Below are 27030 nucleotides of genomic sequence, written 5' to 3' on the forward strand. Positions count from 1 at the left end.
GCACAAGATTGCATTCCCACCAGCAATGGATGAGTGTACCCCTACCTCCACAGCCTCTCCAGCAAAGGCTATCATTGGTGTTTTTGATTTTAGCCATTCTGACAGGTGTAAGATGATATCTCAAAGTTGTTTTGATTTGCATTTCCCTGATTGCTAAGGAGGTTGATCATGACCTTAAGTGTCTTTTAGCCATTTGATCTTCTTCTGTTGAGAATTCTCTGTTCAGTTCAGTGCCCCATTTTTTAATTGGGTTAATTAGCATTATAAAGTCTATTTCTTGAGTTATCTATATATTTTTGAGATCAGACCTTTGTCTGTTGTGGGGTTGGTGAAGATCTTCTCCCAGTCAGTAGGTAGCCTTTTTGTCTTAGTGACAGTATCCTTTGCTTTACAGAAGCTTCTCAGTTTTAGTAGGTCCCATTTATTCAATGTTGCCCTTAATGTCTGTGCTGCTGAGGTTATACCTAGGAAGCGATCTCCTGTGCCCATCTGTTGTAGGGTACTTCACACTTTCTCTTCTATCAGGTTCAGTGTGTTCAGATTGATATTGAGGTCTTTAATCCATTTGGACTTGAGTTTTGTGCATGGTGATAGATATGGGTCTATTTTCAATCTTCTGCAGGTTGACATCCAGTTGTACCAGCACCATTTGTTGAAGATGCTTTCTTTCTTCCAGTGTATACTTTTAGCTCCTTTATCGAAAATGAGGTGATCATAGGTTTGTGGGTTAAAATCCGGGTCTTCTATATGATTCCCTTGGTCGACTTCTCTGTTTTTATGCCAGTACCAAGCTGTTTTCATTACTGTAGCTCTATAATAGAGTTTGAAGTCAGGGATGGTAATGCCTCCAGATGATCCTTTATTGTATAAGATTGTTTGGGCTATCCTGGGTTTTTTGTTTTTCCATATAAAGTTGATTATTGTCCTCTCCAGATCTGTGAAGAATTTTGATGGGACCTTGATGGGGATTGCATTGAATCTATAAATTGCCTTTGGTAGAATTGCCATTTTTACTATATTGATCCTCCCACTGGAAGAGCAAGGGAGGTCCTTCCGTTTTCTGGTATCCTCTTCAATTTCTTTCTTCAATGCCTTAAATTTCTTGTCAAATAGATCTTTCACTTCCTTGGTTAGATGTACCCCAAGATAATTTATGCTGTTTGTGGCTATTGTGAAAGGTGAAGCTTTTCTGATATCCCTCTCTGCTTCCATATCATTTGTGTATAGAAGGGCGACTGATTTTTTGGAGTTGATCTTGTATCCTGCCACATTACTAAAGCTGTTTATCAGCTGTAAAAGTTCTTTGGTGGAGTTTTGGTCGTCACTTATGTACACTATCGTATCATCTGTAAATAACGAAAGTTTAACTTCTTCCTTTCCTATTCGAATCCCCTTGATCCCATTATGTTGTCTTATTGCTATTGCTAGAACTTCAAGCACTATATTGAAGAGGTATGGCGAGAGTGGACAGCCTGTCGTGTTCCTGAGTTTAGTGGGATGGCTTTGAGTTTCTCTCCGTTTAATTTGATGTTAGCTGTCGGCTTGCTGTATATAGCTTTTATTATATTTAGGTATGACCCTTGTATCCCTAATCTCTCCAATACTTTTATCATAAAGGGATGTTGAATTTTGTCAAATGATTTTTCAGCATCTAATGAAATGATCATATGTTTTTTTTCTTTCAGTTTATTTATATGATGGATTACATTGATAGATTTTCGTATGTTGAACCAGCCCTGCATCTCTGGGATGAAGCGTACATGATCATAATGGATAAATTTCCTAATGTGTTTTTGGATACGGTTTGCCAGTATTTTGTTGAGGATTTTTGCGTCCATATTCATGAGTGAGATTGGCCTGTAATTCTCTTTCTTGGTTTAGTCTTTGTGTGGTTTTGGTATCAGAGTGACTGTAGCTTCATAAAAGGAATTTGGCAATGACTCTTCTGTTTCTATATTGTGAAATACATTAAGGAGTATAGGTATTAGGTCTTCTTGGAAGTTCTGGTAGAATTCCGCATTGAAACCATCTGGTCCTGGGCGGTTTTTGGTAGGGAGGTTTTTGATAACAGCTTCTAATACTTCGCAACTAACAGGTCTATTTAGATTGTTCACCTGGTCCTGGTTTAACTATGGTGTATGGTATTTATCTTTAAAAAGTGTCCATTTCTTTTACATTTTCCAGTTTTGTGGCATACAGACTTTTGTAGTAAGATCTAATGATTCTCTGAATTTCCTTTGTGTCTGTGGTTATGTCCCCCTTTTCATTTCTGAACCTATTAATTTGCATATTCTCTCTCTGCCATTTGATTAGTTTGGATAGGGGTTTATCAATCTTGTTGATTTTCTCCAGGAACCTACTTTTTGTTTCATTGATTCTTTGGATTGTTTTCTGTGTTTCTATTTTGTTGATTTCAGCCTTCAGTTTGATTATTTCCGGTCTTCTACTCCTCCTAGGTGAGTCTGCTTCTTTTTTTTTAAGAGCTTTCAGGTGGGCTGTTAAGTCTCCAATGTGTGCTTTTTCTGTTTTCTTTAAGTTGGCACTTAGTGCTATGAACTTTCCTCTCAGGACTGCTTTCATAGTGTCCCATAAGGTTGAGTCGGTTGTTTCTTTATTTTCATTGAATTCCAGGAAGACTTTAATTTCTTTCTTTATTTCTTCCTTGATCCACGTGTGGTTCAGTTATTGACTGTTCAGTTTCCATGAGTTTGTAGGCTTTCTGAGGGTAGCATTGTTGTTGAATTCTAACTTTAATCTATGGTGATCTGATAAGATACAGGAGGTTACGAATATTCTTTTGTAACTGTGTAAGTTTGCTTTTTTACCAAGTGTGTTGTCAATTTTCGAAAAGGTTCCTTGAGCTGCAGAGAAGAAGATATGTTCTTTTCTATTTGGGTGGAATTTTCTATAGATGTCTGTTAAGTCCATTTGATTCATTACCTCCATTAATTCTTTTAATTCTCTGTTAGGTTTCTGTCTCATTGACTTGTCCATTGGTGAGAGAGGAGTGTTGAAGTCTCCTACTACTAGTGTGTGTGGTTTGATGACTGCCTTGAGTTTTAGTAATGTTTCTTTTACATAATCTGGGTGCTTTTATATTAGGGGCATAGATATTCAGGATTTAGACTTTATCCTGATGAATTGTTCCTGTTATGAGTAAAAAATGTCCCTCTCCATCTCTTCTGATTGATTTAAGTTTAAAGTCAACTTTGTTAGAAATTAGTATGGCCACACCTGCTTGTTTCTTAGGTCTATTTGCTTGATAAACCTTTTCCCATTCCTTTACTCTGGGTAGGTGCCTGTCTTTGTGGTTAAGGTGTGTTTCTTGTAAACAGCAGAATGTTGGATCCTGTTTTCATATCCAATCTCTTAGCCTGTGCCTTTTTATAGGTGAGTTGAGTCCATTGACATTAAGTGATATTAATGACCAGTGGTTGTTAACTCCGGTCACTTTTTTAGTAGTAGTGTTTGTGTGTTTCCTTTCTTTGAGTTGTGTTGGTGAAGGGTCTGTAGATGCTTGAGTTATTGTGGTCATTGTTGGACTCCTTGGTTTGTGATTTTCCTTCTAGTACTTTCTGTAAGGCTGGATTTGTGGCTACGTATTGTTTAAATTTGTTTTTATCCTGGAAAATTTTGTTTTCTCCATTTATAGTGAACGAAAGCTTGGCTGGGTATAGTAGTCTGGGCTTGCATCCGTGGTCTCTTAGTTTTTGCAGAACATCTATCCAGGACCTTCTGGCTTTCATTGTTTCCATAGAGAAGTCAGGTGTACGTCTGATAGGTTTACCTTTATAAGTAACTTGGCCTTTTCCCTTTGCAGCCCTTAATATTCTTTCTTTATTCTGTATATTTTGTGTTTTGATTATTAAATGGTGAGGAGATGTTTCTTTTGTTTTTTTTTTTTTTTTTTTTTTTTGGTCCAGTCTATTTGGTGTTCTGTATGCTTCTTTTTTTTTTTTCTCTTTGAAATCTGCAATTTATTTGCATTGTTTCAAGTGTACAAATTTCCCCCAACTTCTTCATGTCATGAGTGTGAGAAGGGCTGCTGCTCTTCATGACCAAAGTGAAGCTGAAGCTCCATCGGTCACTGCTCTGGTGCCGCATGGATGCTGAGTCAGTGCTTGCCTAAGCATTCCAAACCCAAGTGGTTTCCTCCCACAGAGTCCGAACCTAATTCTCCCTAAGGACCATTATTTACAGGCCATGAGAAAACTTGCAACCTAAGGACATAGCGTTTTGTCCTGTGCCTTAAAGGAGCCACACCCACAGTGCCTGTCTAATGCGGTCTTATTTCTGTAGGTGGCACAGCATCTTGCCACCACCTACGGTGACAAAGCTTTCGAGGTGGCCAAAATGGCAAGTGTGACTGGAAAACGGTGGCCTGTTGTGGGAGTGCGTCTCGTGTCAGAGTTTCCGTACATCGAAGCAGAGGTATGTGATGGTCACAGGGGCGTCCTGTGTACTTGTGATCTGCCCTTCATCTCTGTTCATCCTACCTCTACCAGTTAGGTACTGCTAACACGTCAGCCAAAACCTGCAGTCAAGTGTCTGCTTTTCCCAGACATTTAATAGTGAGAATAGTTTGAGTGTGAATTCCAGAGTTTGTTCAGAGAACCACAACTCTGTAAATCTGGTTGTGTGTCCCAGAAACTGTAGCTCTTTAAGTTCATGTTCCTTCCATCTTGACTGGTTCCTTGTCCTCCTGCTTTGATAATTTCTCGATTTGTCTCAGCTTTCTTTCTGATACTATGAAACCAGACACCAAGCTTTGTGTATTTGTAATTCATTGTGATTGAAATCATAGTGTCCAGTCAGCTCCTCTTGTTGGTCTCTAAGACGGAAACCTTTACAGCCTGATGAATTGAAACTGACTTTTCTGTCCTCATCCTTTGCATATTTAGCTAGGTGAATAAATGTTTTCATTACGCATTAGCAAAGGGAAGTGATGCAGTTTGCGTGTCCGTGCCTCCTCCTATTTAGGAAGAAGGCATCCACTCTTACTCAACTCACCCCATTTTCCAGCCTACTGTAGTAGGCAGAGGGAGGGCACATGTGCACCACAAGAGTGTCTGTGCCTAATAGAGAACCAGAACAGTTAGAGAAAAAGATCAGCTTTTCTCAAAGCATATTTTAAAAGAAAGGGTCAAGCCAGCAATTTTTCTTTTATTTAGGTGAAATACGGGATCAAGGAATATGCCTGCACCGCAGTTGACATGATTTCACGTCGCACCCGCCTGGCCTTCCTCAATGTCCAGGCTGCAGAGGAAGCCCTGCCCAGGATTGTTGAATTAATGGGCAGAGAATTGAACTGGAGCGAGTCTAAGAAACAGGTATTGTAGAAAAGCTTTGCAACCACTGTCCCGCTTATAAACGTGTAAGAGCTTGATCTGTTTGTAAAAGGCTTGCATAACTGTTGATGGTTTTAGGTTTCCTGCTCACTTCTATATTATACATACCTAATATTTTCTTAAGAAAATGAGGAGATATTTTATTAGTTTCACTGATACAGAAATCCAGAGAATGTTTTTTAATCCCTGGTCGTAACTCCTGGAAAAGAAAGATAACAAAAAATAGTAGGGTACAGCCCTTTCTAGGTCTCATTGAAAACACTCTTAGGACATAATCAGTGGAGTTTCTGTTCTGGATAATCCATTGATAAAAATAATGCTTTCACTGCCTGACCACCACGGGCTTATTATTTGTATTGTAATATTTTAAAAGATGAGAGACCTTTACAATCTGAAGAGCAAAGTAGCATTTGATGTCTTATATTTATTACCAAATTAAAAAATAATTCCAGTAATGCATAAAAACATACACACATACATATATACATAACTCCCCCACCCTCCCACAAACAACACACACACATACACACACACACCTGGGCTATGGTAATACACAGAAAATCTTCTCCCTTCTCTGTGTCCTCCTCCTAATTAGCCCACACTATTTTCTTTCTTTTTTTTTTTATTAAGAAAAGAAGAAAATACATAAACAAAAAACAAGTTTCCACCTCCTCCCAGCCTCCCATTTCCCTCCCCCTCCTCCCACCCTTCTACCCCTCCCCCCACTCCTCTCCCCCTCCCTCTCCAGTCCACAGAGCAGTCCAGGATCCCTGCCCTGTGGTAAGTCCTAGGTCCTCCCCCCTCCGTCCATATCTAGGAAGGTGAACATCCAAACTGGCTGGTCTTCCACAAAGCCAGCACATTAAGTAGGATCAAAACCCCGTGCCATTGTCCTTGGCATCTCATCAGCCCTCATTGTTCGCCATGTTCAGAGAGTCCGGTTTTATCCCATGCTTTTTCGTTCACAGTCCAGCTGGCCTTGGTGAGCTCCCAGTAGATCAGCTCCACTGTCTCAGTGGGTGGGTGCACGCCTCGTGGTCCCGACTTCTTTGCTCATGTTCTCCCTCCTTCTGCTCCTCATTGGGACCTTGGGAGCTCAGTCCAGTGCTCCAGTGTGGGTCTCTGTCTCTGTCTCCATCCATCACCAGATGAAGGTTCTATGATGATATGCAAGATATTCGTCAGTATTGCTCTCGGATAGGGTCATTTCAGGTTCCCAATCCTCAGCTACCCAAGGAACTAACTGGGAACCTCATGTTGGGCACTTGGGAGCCCCTCTAGGGTCAAATCTCTTGCTCACCCTAAAGTGGTTCCCTTAACTAAGAATTGTGGTTCCGTGCTCCCCTATCCACCTTTCCTTTATCCCAATTCTCCTGATTCCCCAAATCCCCCCTCCTTCCCTTCTACCTTTTCTCTCCCCATCTCCCCTTACCCCCATCCCACCCCACCCCCAAGATCCTAATTTTCTCCCCGGCAATTGGGTCTACTTCCCTTAGCCAAGAGGATAACTATATGTTTTTCCTTGGGTTCACCTTCTTACTTAGCTTCTTTAGGTTCACCTATTGTAGACTTCGTGGCCCTAATTTATGGCTAGAAACCAATTATGAGCGAGTACATCCCATGTTCATCTTTTTGGGTCTGGGACACCTCACTCAGGATAGTGTTTTCTATTTCCATCCATTTGCCTGCAAAATTCGAGAAGTCATTGTTTTTTACCGCAGCGTAGTACTCTAGCGTGTATATATTCCATACTTTCTTCATCCATTCTTCCATTGAAGGGCATCTAGGTTGTTTCCAGGTTCTGGCTATTACAAATAATACTGCTATGAACATAGTTGAACAAATGCTTTTGTCATATGATAGAGCATCTCTTGGGTATATTCCCAGGAGTGGTATTGCTGGGTCCAGGGGTAAGTTGATCCCGAATTTCCTGAGAAACCGAAACACTGACTTCCACGGTGGTTGCACAAGATGGCATTCCCACCAGCAATGGATGAGGGTACCCGTTCCTCCACAGCCTCTCCAGCAAAGGTTATCCTTGGTGTTTTTGACTTTAGCCATTCTCACAGGTGTAAGATGATATCTCAAAGTTGTTTTGATTTGCATTTCCCTGATTGCTAAGGAAGTTGAGCACGACTTTAAGTGTCTTTTGGCCATTTGAACTTCCTCTGCTGAGAATTCTCTGTTCAGTTCAGTGCCCCATTTTTTAATTGGGTTAATTAGCATTTTAAAGTCTAGTTTCTTGAGTTCTTTATATATTTTGGAGATCAGACCTTTGTCTGTTGTGGGGTTGGTGAAGATCTTCTCCCAATCAGTAGGTTGCCTTTGTGTCTTATTGACTATGTCCTTTGCTTTACAGAAGCTTCTCAGTTTAAGTAGGTCCCATTTATTCAATGTTGCCCTTAATGTCTGTGCTTCTGGGGTTATACATAGGAAGCGATCTCCTGTGCCCAGCTCCTGTAGGGTACTTCCCACTTTCTCTTCTATCAGGTTCAGTGTGTTCGGGCTGATATTGAGGTCTTTAATCCATTTGGACTTGAGTTTTGTGCACGGTGATAGATAAGGGTCTATTTTCATTCTTCTACAAGATGACATCCAGTTGTGCCAGCACCATTTGTTGAAGATGCTTTCTTTCTTCCATTTTATACTTTTAGCTCCTTTATCGAAAATCAGGTGTTCATAGGTTTGTGGGATAAAATCCGGGTCTTCTATACGATTCCATTGGTCGACTTCTCTGTTTTTATGCCAGTACCACACTGTTTTCATTACTGTAGCTCTGTAATAGAGTTTGAAGTCAGGGATGGTAATGCCTCCAGAAGATCCTTTATTGTATAGGATTGTTTTGGCTATCCTGGGTTTTTTGTTTTTCCATATAAAGTTGATTATTGTCCTCTCCAGATCTGTGAAGAATTTTGATGGGATCTTGATGGGGATTGCATTGAATCTATAAATAGCCTTTGGTAGAATTGCCATTTTTACTATGTTGATCCTCCCAATCCAAGAGCAAGGGAGGTCCATCCATTTTTTGGTATCCTCTTCAATTTCTTTCTTCAATGCCTTAAAGTTCTTGTCAAATAGATCTTTCACTTCCTTGGTTAGATGTACCCCAAGATATTTTATGCTGTTTTTGGCTATTGTGAATGGTGAAGCTTCTCTGATTTCCCTCTCTGCTTCCATATCCTTTGTGTATAAGAGGGCGACTGATTTTTTGGAGTTGATCTTGTATCCTGCCACATTACTAAAGCTGTTTATCAGCTGTAGGAGTTCTTTGGTGGAGTTTTTGGGGTCGCTTATGTACACTATCATATCATCTGCAAATAACGAAAGTTTAACTTCTTCCTTTCCAATTCGAATCCCCTTGATTCCATTATGTTGTCTTATTGCTATTGCTAGAACTTCAAGCACTATATTGAAGAGGTATGGGGAGAGTGGACAGCCTTGTCGTGTTCCTGAGTTAAGTGGGATGGCTTTGAGTTTCTCTCCGTTTAATTTGATGTTAGCTGTCGGCTTGCTGTATATAGCTTTTATTATATTTAGGTATGACCCTTGTATCCCTAATCTCTCCAAGACTTTTAACATAAATGGATGTTGAATTTTGTCAAATGCTTTTTCAGCATCTAATGAAATGATCATATGGTTTTTTTCTTTCAGTTTATTTATATGCTGGATTACATTGATAGATTTTCGTATGTTGAACCAGCCCTGCATCTCAGGAATGAAGCCTACTTGATCATAATGGATAATTTTTCGGATGTGTTCTTGGATTCGATTTGCCAGTATTTTGTTGAGGATTTTTGCGTCGATATTCATGAGTGAGATTGGCCTGTAGTTCTCTTTCCTGGTTGAGTCTTTGAGTGGTTTTGGTATCAGAGTAATTGTGGCTTCATAAAAGGAGTTTGGTAATGACCCTTCTGTTTCTATCTTGTGGAATACATTAAGGAGTATAGGTATTAGATCTTCTTGGAAGATCTGGTAGAATTCCTCATTGAAACCATCTGGTCCTGGGCTTTTTTTGGTAGGGAGGTTTTTGATAACCTCTTCTAATTCTTCGCGACTAACAGGTCTATTTAGATTGTTCACCAGGTCCTGATTTAACTTTGGTATATGATATTTATCTAAAAAAGTATCCATTTCCTTTACATTTTCCAATTTTGTGGCATATAGGCTTTTGTAGTAAGATCTAATGATTCTCTGAATTTCCTCTGTGTCTGTGGTTATGTCCCCCTTTTCATTTCTGATCTTATTCATTTGCAAATTCTCTCTCTGCCGTTTGATTAGCTTGGATAGTGGTTTGTCAATCTTGTTGATTTTCTCCAGGAACCAGCTTTTTGTTTCATTGATTCTTTGGATTGTTTTCTGTGTTTCTATTTTGTTGATTTCAGCCCTCATTTTGATTATTTCCAGTCTTCTACTCCTCCTAAGTGAGTCTGCTTCTTTTTTTTCTAGAGCTTTCAGGTGGGCTGTTAAGTCTCCAATGTGAGCTTTCTCTGTTTTCTTTAAGTGGGCACTTAGTGCTATGAACTTTCCTCTTAGGACTGCTTTCATAGTGTCCCATAAGTTTGAGTATGTTGTTTCTTTATTTTCATTGAATTCCAGGAAGACTTTAATTTCTTTCTTTATTTCTTCCTTAATCCAGCTATGGTTCAATAGTTGACTGTTCAGTTTCCATGACTTTGTATGCTTTCTGGGGGTAGCATTATTGTTGAATTCTAACTTTAATCCATGGTGATCTGATAAGACACAGGTGGTTACTAATATTTTTTTGTAACTGTGGATGTTTGCTTTGTTACCGACTATGTGGTCGATTTTCGAGAAGGTTCCGTGAGCTGCAGAGAAGAAGGTATATTCTTTCCTATTTGGATGGAATGTTCTATAGATGTCTGTTAAGTCCATTTGATTCATTACCTCCACTAATTCTCTTATTTCTCTGTTAGGTTCCTGTCTGATTGACCTGTCCATTGGTGAGAGAGGAGTGTTGAAGTCTCCTACTATTAGTGTGTGCGGTTTGATGGCTGCCTTGAATTTTAGCAATGTTTCTTTTATGTACGTGGGTGCTTTTATATTAGGGGCATAGATGTTCAGGATTGAGACTTCATCCTGATGAACTGTTCCTGTTATGAGTATAAAATGCCCCTCTCCATCTCTTCTGATTGATTTAAGTTTAAAGTCAACTTTGTTAGAGATTAGTATGGCCACACCTGCCTGTTTCTTAGGTCCATTTGCTTGATAGGCCTTTTCCCAGCCCTTTACTCTGAGTAGGTGCTTGTCTTTGTGGTTGAGGTGTGTTTCTTGTAAACAGCAGAATGTGGGATCCTGTTTTCTTATCCAATCTCTTAGCCTGTACCTTTTTATAGGTGAGTTGAGTCCATTGACATTAAGTGATATTAATGACCAGTGGTTGTTAACTCCGGTCATTTTTTTTTAGTCGTAGAGTTTGTGTGTTTCCCTTCTTTGTTTTGTGTTGGTGAAGGGTCTCTAGATGTCTGAGTTATTGTGGTCATTATTGGACTCCTTGGTTAGTGATTTTCCTTCAATTACTTTCTGTAAGGCTGGATTTGTGGCTGCGTATTGTTTAAATTTGTTTTTATCCTGGAAAATTTTATTTTCTCCATTTATAGTGAATGAAAGCTTGGCTGGGTATAGTAATCTGGGCTTGCACCCATGGTCTCTCAGTTTCTGCAGTACATCTATCCAGGACCTTCTGGCTTTCATGGTTTCCATGGAGAAGTCAGGTGTAAGTCTGATAGGTTTACCTTTTAAATTTACACAAAACTAGAGATGTAGCTACTCGGAAGATTAGAAAGAGGACAGACTGTTAGTGTTTAATATTTTAGCGTAGGCTGTTAATAAGTTCTGATTATGGATAGTAGGAGTGGTTTCATAGGCATGTGAATGTCTTTACTGCCACTAAGCTCTAGATGTTTAAAATACTAAATGTTATATTCATTCCTTACAATGAAAAAGAGGATTCACAGCTGATTATTTGTAATAAGGCATCAATGATAAGATATCAGTGATAATCCTTCCCAGAGCTGCAAAAAGAAAGTGATTAGAAAAATACTCAAGAGGAGAAAATGATTGATATTACTTCATATGATAAAATTATATAGAGAATTTAAGATGAGTGAATGAATGATTGATTGGAGAAAGCTACTGACAGAAATATATTTAAGTAACTCCTAAACAGCTGTTCCTCTTTGCTGTTGATTTTGCTTTTCAAAATATTTACTGTTGATTATCAGAGTTACTTTTATACTAATGACAAACCTCTGAGTGATAGCTACCTGCATTATTGCCCATGTTCTCTCTTATTGGTGGTAATAATCTTTGAACTTATGTCCACGGAAAAACGACAAAGAACTGATCTTACTTTCTCTCAAACTTCATGTAGTCAGGTTTAAGTATAAATGCTCATTACAATAAAAGTTGGGTGGTTTTAGTATTTGTGTAAAGCAATCCTTATTAAAGAAGCTGTTAAAAAAAACCCAAGAGATACTTATACTTGTAGACTGTTTTTATATCAATTTAAAATAATTTGATCTTCTTAAAACTATTCTCAGAAGAATTTGGTAGGTTTACTATAGACAGGTTGATTAACTGAAAGCACTTGTAAGGAGCAGACCTTCTTTTGTTTGTGAAGTACAGACATGTTTCATTAATTCATTGTGACCTTTCCTAAATGAGCAGAAATGGCTGTTGATTTGCCATTGGTCCTGGCTTCTTCAGACTAATGCATGTGTAGTGCATTCACCTTGAATAAGTAATACTACAAGGAAAACCCTCAGAGGTAGAGGAGTGAGGGTAGGAAAGCAGAATTTGTCTTCTCTGAGAAACTAATAGCACAGATGCCCTGCTGGGCCTGAAGGTGGCAATTGAGATGAATCCTTATTACATTTAATGTTGTCATGGTTTCAAGTTTAAGTTCTGCTTTCCCAGATTGCTACCATAAATCAAGTTAACAAGTGTAACACTCTTAAATTGGATGACTTTTTATACAATTGATATCATCTGTTCCCTTTTTGTTGGAAGTACCATTAGAATACAAACATCAAGAGTGTAAAAAAGGACAATTACATTTGGCTGAATTAGTGTCAACCGTGGTCACGTAACACCTTTAAAAGAAACGAGTTTTGGTGACAGACTCAGAAATAAAGCCAAGAATGCATGTGTTAGACCTGTCTGGTCGTAGCTGCAGAGCTAATGTCTTTATGGTTATTGCAATCCTTAAAAGTACATTATGTTTCTCAGTGTTATTGCAATGTGTGCTTGTGTTGAAGAAAGCAATAATTTGCAAACAACCCTTGGCAGAGAGAGCAGAACTTATTTTTAAAAAAAAATAAAGGAAACTAGCATTAGGATTCATGTGCTGTATCAAGACTGGCAAGCAGTAGTAGTTGTTTTGATATAGGCACTGGAGCACTCATGATTGCTTAAATATTAACTGTTCCATGAATATATAAATATAATAGGAAAATAAACCATAATTAGGACACATTTTACTAAAAGAAAGAAAGTTGAATTGTCTGATCACAGTGATAGATTAAATGGTTTCAATTTCAAGGATTCAATAATATCTCTCTCTCCAATGAAGTATCTTATTTCTTTTTAAGGTTAATCAGTCCAGTATCTGTGTGTCTTTGGTCATGTTGGTATGTTAGAGCTGTTCCCTTCACACATGGGGAATGGGCAACTCTTTGTTAATACAAGTCTTAAGTTCACTGAGTACCTTGTAGCTGTTTGCATAAATATAAGGAGAAAGGAAGAGGTCTGAAAGGATTTCTTTCTAATGTAATTTATTGGCCTGAAGTTTTGTCTCAAATGTAAATCTTAACACCACTTTCATGTTAGACCTCCTTAAATGTACCAAGAAACATCTCACTAGGGAGTATGTGTATGACTTCCTTTGCATTCCGTTTATTTTATATCTATGATCACTATACATTCTACAGCCATTCTCATGAAGTTAGGTAAGCATTTTTCTGTAACACTCTAAAGTTGGTGTGTAAGGTTGCTTTGGGGCAGATGCATAAAATCCACCATTTCATTCCTATATAACACGTTCTCACAATTTACTTTCCACCTGAAATTGGGATGCTGACTCTGGTAACACAGTATCAGCATATGCTGCCTCATGGATGCTACTTCACCATTTTATTTTCATGGGCACAGTGTGCTCATATTTGCTATAAGTACACATTCTGTGTGGCCTAAGGATTGAGGCATTGAACTCCTTAGAGCAAGTATAAATAACTCTGACATGTAAACCCAAAGAAGGTATTAGTACCACAGGTATATTTGTGGCCAACATTGAAGCCCAGTTGTCTGCAACTAAAATTTAAATGTTCTGACTTAAGTTTTCTGACAAAATATCTGAGTGGCAGGTTGCATTAGCCTATGAGAATTTGCTTATCAGCTTCAGTTAGTTAAGAGGGTGCGAATAATCTACTAGGCTATCTAGTCCATCACTGCACTGAAACACAGTATACCAGACTCAATATAGTGCGGTGTGAATATAATTTTAGTATAGTTTTAAGGAGAAAAACAAGGGAAAGTTTATAAGATTCATGAGCAATATATCGGAAGCCTCCACAGCGCAGCATGGACAATTTGTTTGGTTGTTGTGCTCTTGAACCAGTAAGTGGTAAATTATGATACAGATCAGTGTCATTTTATATGGACTAATCAAGAACAGTTAGAGCAGTTCTGTCCTTTTGTTGCTACAAATGGCTCCAGATTTCTCCAGTTTTAAATCGAGATCAAGCTTTGAAAACACATCAAACATAGAACTTGTTATTTTTAAAAATATTGTAAGATTTTGTAGGTAAACTGGGGATAACTGCCTGAGTATCTCTTGACCTGAAAATTTTGTCATCCTAGCTCCCAGACCTTGGAATGCATTCAAATTACATTTAGGTTTTCTCAACACCTCCCCCCACAAACACACTTTTTCCAAGTACAGGAAAAAAACACCCTCTGATTTAGTTGATTTGAATTTCTAACAGCTTCCCAGAGGAGGCCAGTGCTTTTGGTCAAGGGGTCTCTGTTTAATAATGTAGTAAATACCCATGAATTATTTTACCATCCTTTAAAAGTACTGAGAGTTGAATCCAGGGCTGTCCAAGACTCCCACTGAGCTACATCCCTAGCCTAGCACAATTGGATTTTTTTTTTAACTTGAGAAGCTCACTTTTATTAAGGTAGTCACATGAAAATGAATTTATAAAACATGTAAGATAGGTAGTTAATAGATGTAGTCATACCTTTCTTTCTAAAATTTAAATTACTAATTTCTGCTGTAGAAAGATCATGGCTCTGTCCAACAAAACTGAAGAAGTAAGCAGACTAAGAGATGATTCTCAAAGAAACATTGTAGAAAATAGTTATAAGAAACAATAGCTATGAATTGTAATTTTAAAATAAAAGAATAGTTAAAAATTGTTATGTTTAAAACCTGAATGTAACGAGTTCATAGTAAGACTCAGTATGTAACAACAATGAAAATATTACTTGTTTGGATTTATAAATTTATATTAATATGTACTTCAAAATAGTGATTTCTAACTTTTTTTACTTACTCTTTGTTTCATTCACATCCTGCATCCCACCCATCTCTGTTCCCCTTCCATCTGCCCTCTGCCCCTGCCACCCATGCCAATAAAACAAAATTAAAATTTAAAAAAAAAGAAAGAAAATTAAGAAAGAGAGAGAGAGCAAGAGAAAGAGAGGAAGAAAGGAAGGAAGGGAAGGAAGGAAGGAAGGAAGGAAGGAAGGAAAAATCTTATCATGGAAGCTGCAATGTGACACAGTGAATCAATCACGCAGTAAACCCCTTTATCCATATATGTTTACATGCAGGCATTCATCACAAAAATCATTGGCTTGGTTAGAAGCCCCTGGTTGCCGCTACATTATTAACACTTGACCCTCACTGGGATTCTTCCTGGACATTCCTTTGCTGCACTGTGTGCCTTGGTTTGTGGAGATCCTATGACCCTGGGTCCACATGACCCCCCCCCCCCGCAACCTATGCCCCAACAGATCACAGAATAGGTGCCTATTAGGGAGGGCCAACATTAAATCCTAGTTCTGGGCCTGGGTAGTTGCAGGCACCCATGAATTCTTGATTTTCTGTTTTTATTTCTTCTGGTTCCTAATCTCCTCCAGCCTAATTATGCTGAACTTATTCAGTAGGATAATTATAATAACTTTTGCCACTAGCCTCACCATTTTCCAGCTGCTGGCTCTACAGCCCCCTCTATTATCCAGTTATTATCCACAGTCAATATTTTGAATAAATTATCCTTACACATTACCTCCTCTTTCTGGCTATCCATTTAATTTAATTTTATGTCCTTGGCACTATTCTGAAACAATACTTGAAGGTCACCAAAGATTTCTCTAATCATCAAATTAGCCTTAATTATCTTTGGCTTGATTGGAGCATTTTATTCATTGAACATTCCAGGGGGAAATCTGATCATAGTCCTCATTTATAAAGAGGTCACAATCTGGTGGGTGATACTGAGTATGTAAACAAAATTATGTATTGTGAAATAAATGTTGCAACCAGAGCATGTATAAATTACTATGGAAAAGCACAAGTGGTATTAATTATACTCAATGAAGTTGGAAAGGACTCATTATTATTAATGACCAATCTTCCTGCACAATGGCTCCCTTTTCCAAACACCTTCTCCATAACCTATAGCCCATTAGTAAAACCAGTAAATATTAAATCTCAATGTGTATAAGTGAACAGGCTGTGTTCTGGCACCAACCCTTATTAACTATGTGTACTCTGCCTATATGCTGTATGTTACCTGAAAAATGGACATAGAGATAACTAATTCACTGGGTTGATTTCAAGATTTAAAATATATGATTACAAGGCACTTGCCAAAGTGCCTGTGCCATAGGCACATAGCACATGGATAATTCATATTGATTTTTCGTCCTTCATGCAAACATAGAACATTTTCCCTGGTAAAGGGAAAAGTATATCAATAGATACAAAGAAACCAAGTGAATGTGGGAATCTTTACCTTTTCATTCAACCAACATTGAATGAATAGTATTGTTTTCAGTGCTGAATATAAGATGTCTTTTAAAAAGCAGGTTTAAAAATCAATAACAACTTTATGTCACTAGACATATACATAGCTAAAGTTAGAGAGAGTTTAGAAAGAGTCATGGCAAGACACGAAATTATCATGCTAATAGAGTGCCACATCCAAAAGGGACTGATGTGACTCTGAAACTTATGTTAAGATGGGAAGCTGAGGGAGGTTCACATTACTTCCAGTTTGATGATCATCATGGTTCTTATAATACTTTATCATATCAAGTCCCACAAATATGGCTTGGACCATAGCTACTTAACTAAGACCTAGTTTATAATTAGGGAAAGTGTTTTCCCAAGATTGTCGAAATAGGAAGTTGTAGGCTAAAGGTTCAAGTCTGATTGTGTATCTACCAATTATGAATAAAATCAGATTGTATCTTTATCTGATAATTATGAGCAATACAGCAGAGAGAGTTAATTGTTCATAGCCACTTTCCCTCAGAGTATTTACATATTGCTTCCCTCTCCATTCTAAAACTAGATCACTCTGAAGTTAGCATTTTCTGACATGTTACACCATTCTTTTAATTAGCACAACGTAAAATTTATGGGTTCTGATTTTTTTCCGTTTTCTCTTCCTACTATTCATTGACAAAATATGTATTTTTTTCCACAGTGACTCAAATTTATCTTTTTGTCTACTGTGTCAGAAAACTCCTTATAATAATATAATTATATAAACTGTGACATTTGCCACAAAGTTAATATGTGTATTTTCTCTGTTCTATGTAGTTTCATATTTTCTACCTAAATTCAAACATTGATGATTCAGAATTACCACACATCATTATTTGTTTCTTATACTAATATTTAGGACAGTGTCTATCACAGTGGAGAATATTATAACTTCAATCTGACTTTCACCCACACCTAATTATCAACACATAGTGTGTCCTGGAGAAGTCTAGCCTTGTTAGTCACTGCCTGTGTGCATGTATGAGTGTGTTTGTGCTTCAGTCTTTACATAACAATAGAGTTAAATTTAGCTGTATTCTTATTTGCCATACACAAATGAGAGTTACTATGAAGAAAAAAAAACTTATTCAGAAACATGTGTTGACGAACTAGTATATTATGGCATTTTCCTAGTACTACTAAACAGTCTCTCCAAGCTTTCAAAATCGATATTGCATGCAGAAACTACCGTGTTCTATTATTTACAGCATAGGAGATTTGAGAGAAGTACTTAGAAATAGTTGATTAGTCTTAAAGTGTGAGCAGGTATTTAGCTGACAAATAGAAGGAAAGAGAAAGTGGGTTTCTGGAAATTGATAACATACTAAACTACACACCGGGCTACTCTATGACCACACGGTGTATATTTAAGCAACTGTAATCTGCTTTTAAGTGACAGTTTTGAAGAAGAAAGAAAAAAGTCAGAAACCATCATCCAAATAGTCTTATATGCAAAAGAAAAGTTGGAGGTTTGATGTGAGTTTTCCTAGTAGATGATGTAGATGCATTGGACATTTTCAGTCAATTCTATTAGCAATGAATTAAACAACTGAAGAATGGTGTTTCTATGGAGTGATTGAATTAACCAAAGTTGCTTAGTTTATTTTTAAAAAGAAATTTAATTCCCGAGAAGTTGCTCTACAGAGGACAGTGACCAGAGTTCCCCCCCCCCCCCCCCCACTGAGGACAAAACAAGAAAAAAATGGGTTTGTTTCAACAGAAGGGAAATTACTTATAGACAAGGTCCTTCACAGATGGATTGAATGTGACTGATATGGATCATTAAGATGTTTTCTAGCCTGGCGATGGTGGCGCACGCCTTTAATCCCAGCACTCGGGAGGCAGAGGCAGGCGGATCTCTGTGAGTTCGAGACCAGCCTGGTCTACAGAGCTAGTTCCAGAACAGGCTCCAAAGCCACAGAGAAACCCTGTCTCGAAAAAAAAAAAAAACAAACAAACAAACAAAAAAAGATGTTTTCTCTGGCTCCCTAGCTCTGCACGATTCTGTGTCTTTAAATTGCCAGATTTCAAAACAGTGATATGGCTAATAATTATTAGGCTTGAATGAACTAGAATTAGAATCCCTAATTCTTCTAGGGGTCCCTGGGGGAGATGGCTCAGTGTTTAAGAGCACCTACTCTTCATCCAGAGCACCTGACTACAGTTCGCAGCACCCATATCAGGCAGTTCTCATATGTCTTTAATTCCAGCTCCAGGGAATCTGACACCTTCTTCTGGCCTCAAAAGATACCTGAATATATGTGGCATACGCACAAAAACACATACACCTAAAAATAACTATTTTTTTTAAAAAATTAGGTGCCCATTAATTACTCATTTTCCTATCTACCTAACTAAAGCCTTACTATTGTATTTTAACATGCATAAATTATCTTTTGTCATTTATTATTTATATATATTTTTTAAAGAGATGAACAGAGGGGCTCAAGAGATGGCTCAGCAGTTAAGGGAAATGGCCGCTATTCCAAAGGGCCTGAGTTAACTCTCAATAAACACATGGCAACTCATAACTGTCTGTAACTCCAGTTCTAGGGGCTCTGGACACTCTCTCACAGACAGACAAACATGCAGGCAAAACACCAATGCATATTAAATAAATAAATAAATAAATAAAAAAAATTTGTGTGTGTGTGTGTGTAGGTGTTGTTCTACCAAGGATATTTTATATTTGTGTACCATTTCTGAATGTTATTAAAGATTAGGGAGATAGAATTCATTTAATTTCAGTTATTAATCTTTGTGCATAACAATTACTGGCCAGGTGACTGCAATTAAAGCTACTATGTATGTGGTTTATTAGCTGGCAGCTCTTGGTTATTGAAATGATTTTTATTTTCATTGGTATTCACTAAGTCAGATTACTAAAATAATACAATTTTTTAGCTTTCCAAAATAGTTCTATTTTATAAATTTACTATTTTGTTTTTAGTATTTGGAAAAACATACAAAATAGGCAATTTTGGAGTAGCCTCTCCCTACCTTTGGCATCTTATGAAAAGAAGTCAGGTGTCTATCCTGTGTCCTTACTCAGTGAGACTTGAAGAAGGAATAAAGCTGAAACAAAGACAAAAGTGCCAAAAGGCACTTTGCTTCTGGCTACAGCAGTCTTTGAAATACTTACAGTATACTTGCCTCTGAGATTTAGGCAAGCTGTAACTTGACTACCTCCTTGTTTAGATATTTGACATTAATATAAAATTTTAACATGATTTCAAGTAACCAGATATCAAATAGAAATCAATTTTATCTCTTAATAAACTACCACAACTACTTTCAAAGTGATTTTGTACATATTCCGATTAGATTACCTTTGCTCTACCCCCAAGAGATGAATATATCCAGCTTGTCTACTCACAACAGCAAACTACTGGATAAATGTCATTAACAAGTAAGACTGATGAAAGGTTTTTAGTTGCCTTCTGAACTGAAAACGAATAGTATGGCATGGACTGAGACAAAAAGAGTATAACCAGCGTATAAATGATACAGAGTAAGAATTAGTGTGGACACAATATAATACATTATATTTTAATATTATTTAGTTTCAAAGGATTGATCTAAAGGTTATGTATAGAGGGAAGGATTAAAAGACCATGCGACATTAAAAAAAAAAGACTCTGTTTAATCCCAGCACTCGGGAGGCAGAGGCAGGCGGATCTCTGTGAGTTCGAGACCAGCCTGGTCTACAAGAGCTAGTTCCAGGACAGGCTCCAAAACCACAGAGAAACCCTATCTCGAAAAACAAAACAAAACAAAACAAACAAAAAAAAAAGACTCTGTGTGTGAGGGTTTTCTCTAAAATAAATATTGCTATATAGAGTAAAGACCTAGTCTCCTAGTCTCTGAGATACTGCTCAGATTGTCAAGGCCAGTGCTTTACCCTGTTTGCCCAGGCTTTGAAGGGGATGATATGGTTCTAAAATTCACAAGCATATTTTTCCAAGACGCATATTTATTTAATTAGAAATAATAACATATTTGCTTAACTGAGATGTTATCCTGTATTTGTTTTGGTAGATTCAACCATTGACCATGGAAAATTGCATAATAGAATTATATTGTTCGTGGCACTGAGAGTGAATAAATATGAAAGCTCTTTTCAGTACTTGAAAATGGTTCAGTGATTAAAGTGCTTGGTGATCACATACAAGATCTGAATTTGGATTCTTAGGAAGCACATTAAACAAAAAAACTATTAAAAATAAAAAAACATGTCTAAATTCTTTTTTTAAAATTTATTTTTTAATTTATTTATTAATTTTATTATGTATTAAAGATTTCTGCCTCCTCCCCGCCACCGCCTCCCATTTCCCTCCCCCTCCCCCCGATCAAGTCCCCCTCCCTCATCAGCTCGAAGAGCAATCAGGGTTCCCTGACCTGTGGGAAGTCCAAGGACCACCCACCTCCATCCAGGTCTAGTAAGGTGAGCATCCGGTTGTGGTGTCTAAATTCTTTTGAGTGGAGACAGGGACAAGCTTAGGGATCCCTGGCTATCTGGAATAGCAAGCTTCACATTCAGTGAGAGACGCTGTCTCAAAAAGCAAGATGGAGAATAATAGAAGACACTACCAGATATTGACTTATGTCCTCAATGCCTACACACACAGGCGAACAAATCCTCACACATATGCACACACATGCAAACAACGCAGAGATAGCCACATACTGTTACACACATAAATGTGTAAATTCAGCAGTTTAAGAATGCTAAAGCTGAAGTTTTTACTGTAAAATAATGTAAAGCCGAGACAAAGAAAAGAAAATGCATAAAATTGCCATATGACTGACAAAGAAAAGGAAATGCATAAAATTGGCATATGACTCCAATACCATTTTTCTGTTTATTTTGCACCATTTCCTATGTACAATTTTAACAGCTGTAAAATACATGTGCAGTTTTGTGTCTTGAACAGTGTGCAAGTTTGTTGTTCTTTTTTTCTTCTTTGTTTGTATAGACTTTGTCTCCATAGACTTTGGAAAAAGTCAATTTTCTTACTGTTGACAAGTGGGGAAGGGGAGATTTTTTCTGGAGTTTATCTTGGCACTTATTTTGGGGGGAGGGAATCTCGGATGTTAAGTTGTAAGGGATTTTTTTTAAATGTCCCACATACTGTAAAAATGATGTACTTTGTGAGCACATAACACAGTAATCCCAGCAAAAGAGTTGTCTTTGAGGACCAGAGCCTGCAATTGATTCTTCTATAGCTGCTAGCCATACTTAAGATAAACTGCCTTTAGGTTCCTGTTGCTTTTTGTTCTTACAGCTTGTCCTTGGATTGTCGGATTCAACCTTGTAGTACTAAAAGCTTTTTGGTGAATGAGCATGAGTACAGCATTTTAAATATTTTCCATATATGAAATCCTATTTTTGTAGAATTTCTCAAAGAAATAATGATGAACCCTGGAACATTATGCCTCCTGTGGCCATTTTTTCATGGAATCTTGAGGCTAATCTTCTCTATAATATGTTCACTTAATGAGGATATAAATAGTTGATAAAAGGTTTAGCATAAAACAGATTTGATATAAGCCTAATATAATAATATTATGATTATTTTTGTTTTTAGTTATTAAAACAACAAAGACTATTTCATTTTATAATTACTCAAGTATCCTCTGCAGTCATTCCCCAAACTGTTTGTGAAGACAATGTATTTATTCTAAACAGAGTAATCCTTAAAGCTAAAAACCCCTAATCTGTATGAACACCAGTGGATAAACACATCATCTAAAGTTTATAGAATTAAAACATCCAATAAACTGAGAAAAATATGATACATTGTCTTGTATTTATGAATTGTTTATAAGTAAATCCTTGATTTCATTTGCAGCTGTGTCTAGTATAAGAAATCTAAATAAGAAAATATTAGACTCCTAAATTTTTTCTGTTCTATCCTTTAAAGATTTTTATCATTCTATTGATGACATTTTTTTTCTAGTATCTCTAAAAAGTGTACAATGTTAAGCAAATATATAATAAATAATTGCATGCTTCCATGACTGTGTATTCTGATTTTGGTTCATAATTCTGTATGAAACAACTTTGTATTTTTTTTCTTATGGCCCATGCAAGAAAAGATATGTAAAGCATGCTGACTCTTTTATGTTAATTTGCATCTATGATAGCTGGAAATAAATTTAATCTCACAAATGAATGCATCTTTCAAGAATATATTTTTATAATAATACAAAGACCAGAGTGTTGTTAGCATCAACACACATTAAATGAGGCTATTACTATAAATACTTAAATTAGTGTTTGTGTCTCATAAAAAGAATAGTTCATTTTGCCATAATGATTCAGACATCTTTTGAAAATATAGATTAAGGCTTAATTTGCTACTTGTATTAGTGTTTTTCTCCTTTATAAAATACCAGGTTCATTTTAAGATCATGAATTATGTCACTAGATGCCATTAAAGAAGCAACTGCCAATTTAATTGAAAAATAAAGTTCAAGTGAACCTCAACATGATCTATATTCACTCATTGTTTGTTGACTTGTTTAAAAAAAAATCTATTTATCTCACAAAAAAATGCTATTTTTTTCTTCCAGATCAGAGATACAAAGTCAGCAGATCAAAAAACAACCCTTTTGCATTTTCTTGCTGAAATATGTGAGGAAAAATACCGAGATATCCTGAAATTTCCTGATGAGCTGGAACATGTGGAAAGTGCAAGCAAAGGTAATCGATTAAGACTATTCTTAGCCTATATGTTTTAGTCTAATGAGAAGATTTCAAAGGAAACTGTGAGCAATATTAATCATAAAAGTTCTTTGTTGATGTAAGAAAAGTGGAATGATGGTTTTGGTTGACTTATATTTGAGCCCACTGTACTTTTAAATTACCCGTCTTCATTTTTAAACAGTGTGAGGTTGTTAAACCTTTCAGACCTCAAACCAAATAATTCAATCTATTCTTTAAGTTGATAAGAACTTAAATGTATGCTGTAAAGGAATCATACTTTGTTGATTTCAAGATGATTCTAAGACATTGTTCCTTGAGAACGTTGTAAAGATAATGTTCTGTAGTTTAGCTAAAGAGAAAGGACTTTGGAATGGCTAAAATACGAGGCTGAAGTTTTGCCAGCATGGCATAGGGCTTTCTTTCCACAGATAACTCAATAGATGCCAGGTGAACTTGTATAATCTTTTACAGCAGAAGTGAGGAATAGTTGATGATGAGGCCATAGGAGTAAGGTAGACACCTTAGAAATATCCAAGGCAGACTCATGTCTTACATCATAGTATATTGAATTGAGGAATGAAAGCACAAGTGGAGCAGAAGGTTTGTAAGATTTTAAGGCATGGTAAGTAGCTTTGTCAACATTGTCTACATTAACAAGTGAGTAAGAAGTACAAGGGGGATGGATCAAGGAAATATTTTTCTCGACGTGATATAATATGGTTGCAAATGTAGTTTTTTTTTCTTTTGGATAAGAGAAAGATATAATCCATTGATTATATTTTGTAACTTTTGAGGCTAAAGGAAGGACACAGAAGCATGTTTCCCAAACTTACTAAAAACTAAATAATCCTATTAGTGTGCTTTGAAGGGAGAGTCTATAAAGCCCAGAATATCACTTGTAAATATTATTCTACAGTTCTTTGCTGCTATAGGATTGTTAGATCCTTGTCTTATTTTTATTTTTTTGTGTGTCCTGTGCTGTGGATGAAGATTAATTATTGAAGATACATTATGATTTCATACTATTATGTATTTTTACTCTATATTAAAATTGTATAATATAATAGAAAGTTATATTAATAAGTATGTTGTAGCTTTTTTGAATTCCTTGTGTTTAATGTATACCTTTAACTTAGAGGCATTATTGAACTTCAAAAAACATTTATCAGTAGCATATTATTATCATTGAAATATATAAAGCACCACAAATAAAACCAGGTCAAATATTAACTAAAAAATTGCTGTTATTATTTTAACTATCCTCTATCAGAATATTCGTCATTTCATTTTTTTAATAAATAGAATCAGTTCTAAAAGAAAATATGTAAATTTTAGTTTAAAATAAATTGTCCTGTCAATTTGATGGTGGTTATTTTCAATTCCTATATTTAGGATACCTTTTGTGACCATATCTAAACTACTTATCTTGAGTTGAATTAAACAGAACAGAGTTTAATTCTAAATATCTTTATTAATAGGACACGCATACAGAAAGACATATTGCTTACTGTGTTTTATTTCACTACAATAAAATACCACATACTTGGGTAATTAGCAATGAAAATAGATTTACTTCTCACAGTTGATAGGTTTGGAAGTTCATGATCAAGGGACTTTGTATATAACGTTTTCCCATTATTCAGTATTTTCTGGTGATGTCAAAGAAATATTAGAATATATACTCATGTTTACACAAAAATAGTCACCTAATAATACAATTCTAATATAGAACATGTGACTATATTTTATACAATGCATATATGTTTTAAATTGTTTCTAAAAAATTAATAACAAATATTTAGGGTCATTGTTACAACTGATAAAGGCAGACACCAGATCAAGACTGTTAAAATTATTGTAAATTTCAAATTTTAATTGTATCATTAATATTTTCAAAGAATTAAGGGAGTGATTTTTCTTTATCCTCATCTAGAAAATGATGTTGAATTCAAGAAGTCCTTGTTTTTTACTGCTGAGTAGTACTCTAATATGTATATATTCCATACGTTCTTCATCCATTCTTCCATTGAAGGGCATCTAGGTTGTTTCCACGTTCTGGCTATTACAAACAATACTGCTATGAACATAGTTGAACAAATGCTTTTGTCATATGATTGGGCATCTCTTGGGTATATTCCCAAGAGTGGTATTGCTGGGTCCAGGAGTAGGTTGATCCCGAATTTCCTGAGAAACCGAAACACTGTTTTCCAAAGTGGTTGCACAAGATTGCATTCCCACCAGCAATGGATGAGTGTTCCCCTTACTCCACAACCTCTCCAGGAAAGGCTATCATTGGTGTTTTTGATTTTAGCCATTCTGACAAGTGTAAGATGGTTTCTTAAAGTTGTCTTGATTTGCATTCCCCTGATCACTAAGGAAGTTGAGCATGACCTTAAGTGTCTTTTGGCCATTTGAAATTTTTCTGTTGAGAATTCCCTGTTCAGCTCAGTGCCCCATTTTATAATTGGTTTGATTAGCCTTTTACGGTCTAGTTTCTTGAGTTCTTTATATATTTTGGAGATCAGACCTTTGCCATTTGCGGGGTTGGTGAAGATCTTCTCCCAGTCAGTGGGTTGCCTTTTTGTCTTAGTGACAGTATGCAAATGGATGGAAATAGAAAACACTATCCTGAGTGAGGTAAGCCAGACCCAAAAAGGGAAACATGGGATGTACTCACTCTTGTTTGGTTTCTAGCCATAAATAAAGGACATTGAGCTTATAATTAGTGATCCTAGAGAAGCTAAATAAGAAGGAGAACCCAAAGAAAAACATATAGGCATCCTCCTAAATATTAACCTTCATCAGGCGATGAAAGGATACAGACACAGAGACGCACTTCGGACCACCAGATAGAAATCTCAAGGTCCAAATCAAAAGCAGAAGGAGAGAGAACACAAGCAAGGAACTCAGGACCGCGAGGGTTGCACCCACACACTCAGACAATGGGGAATTAATAAATCTTCTATGGTCTAGACCTTTCATCTTTTCATTAATAGAATATAAGTTTCCAATGATATTACTGAAAGAGGAGAAATGAGTAGAAAGTTGCTGGAGATACCATAATGAGTTTTGATGTTCTCCATATCAGTGCTGAAATTATGAAAAGATTGTACAATAATCATCTCACAAAAAAACTAATATGAAAGTAGTCACACAGAAAGAAGTACTCTTTCTTTCAACCACTAATGCTAAACATGTACATCTGAATTCATGCTTTGTACTGATATTTTAGTTAATAAGATAGAGTGCATAAAAGAAAAGTTGATCCCTAGATCTAGAAATGTAGAGGGTCCTAAAAATGTTCTAAAACATGAGTCAGGGTCCAGTGTCACTATGTAAAGTGTTCATTGGTCAGTAATTAAAGGCAAGCCTGGAAAATTCATACAAGAAATGTAGGCTAAATAAACTTAGAACTAAAGCAAATTTAAATTATTGTTTCTTTATTCTCAGATTACAGTTTTGTTATAAGATATCCTCGTTTAGTATGATAATGATGATGGAAATAGTTATTTTTTTTTCTGAAATACTTTATCCCAGTTTGATTGTGTAGAAAATTGGGGACCCATGTTCATTTTTTATTTCATTCACAGTTTTTTTTAAATTCTGAAATCTTGAAACAAATAGCCCAGCTTAATGTCATATTAAACAGCTGAGAAAATTAAAGCATAAAGAAGTAAAAAAAAAGTGATCAAAGATTCAAGGCAGAGAAATCATCAGTCATCAAGTTGAAACTTCATCATTCACATTTCTGGTCCAGAGCTTTAAATGAAGACGAAAAATATTGATATTTTTCCTAAATATTGCATTTGTATTTTTAAGTTAACCTTAGCTTTGTCAATTTTTCTTTTTTGCATTAAATTCACACTTCCTACATTTTGATATTCCAAAATGCTGCC

At 36.4% G+C, this 27030-nt stretch overlaps 1 protein-coding gene across 1 annotated transcript in view; it reads left to right on the top strand.

Annotated features, from left to right (window-relative positions):
• The window catches only part of LOC121437087 (protein diaphanous homolog 2-like), a 441828-nt gene that overhangs the window by 71336 nt on the left and 343462 nt on the right, over positions 1–27030 (top strand). Inside the window, 3 exon segments of the mRNA XM_041636931.1 lie at positions 4300–4431; positions 5172–5330; positions 23002–23131. Coding sequence (XP_041492865.1) covers positions 4300–4431; positions 5172–5330; positions 23002–23131 — 421 coding nt within the window.

Source organism: Microtus oregoni, unplaced genomic scaffold (genome assembly GCF_018167655.1).
Source record: "Microtus oregoni isolate MIOR12 unplaced genomic scaffold, Mior012 000050F_ref0000143, whole genome shotgun sequence".
Classification (NCBI taxonomy): domain Eukaryota; kingdom Metazoa; phylum Chordata; class Mammalia; order Rodentia; family Cricetidae; genus Microtus; species Microtus oregoni.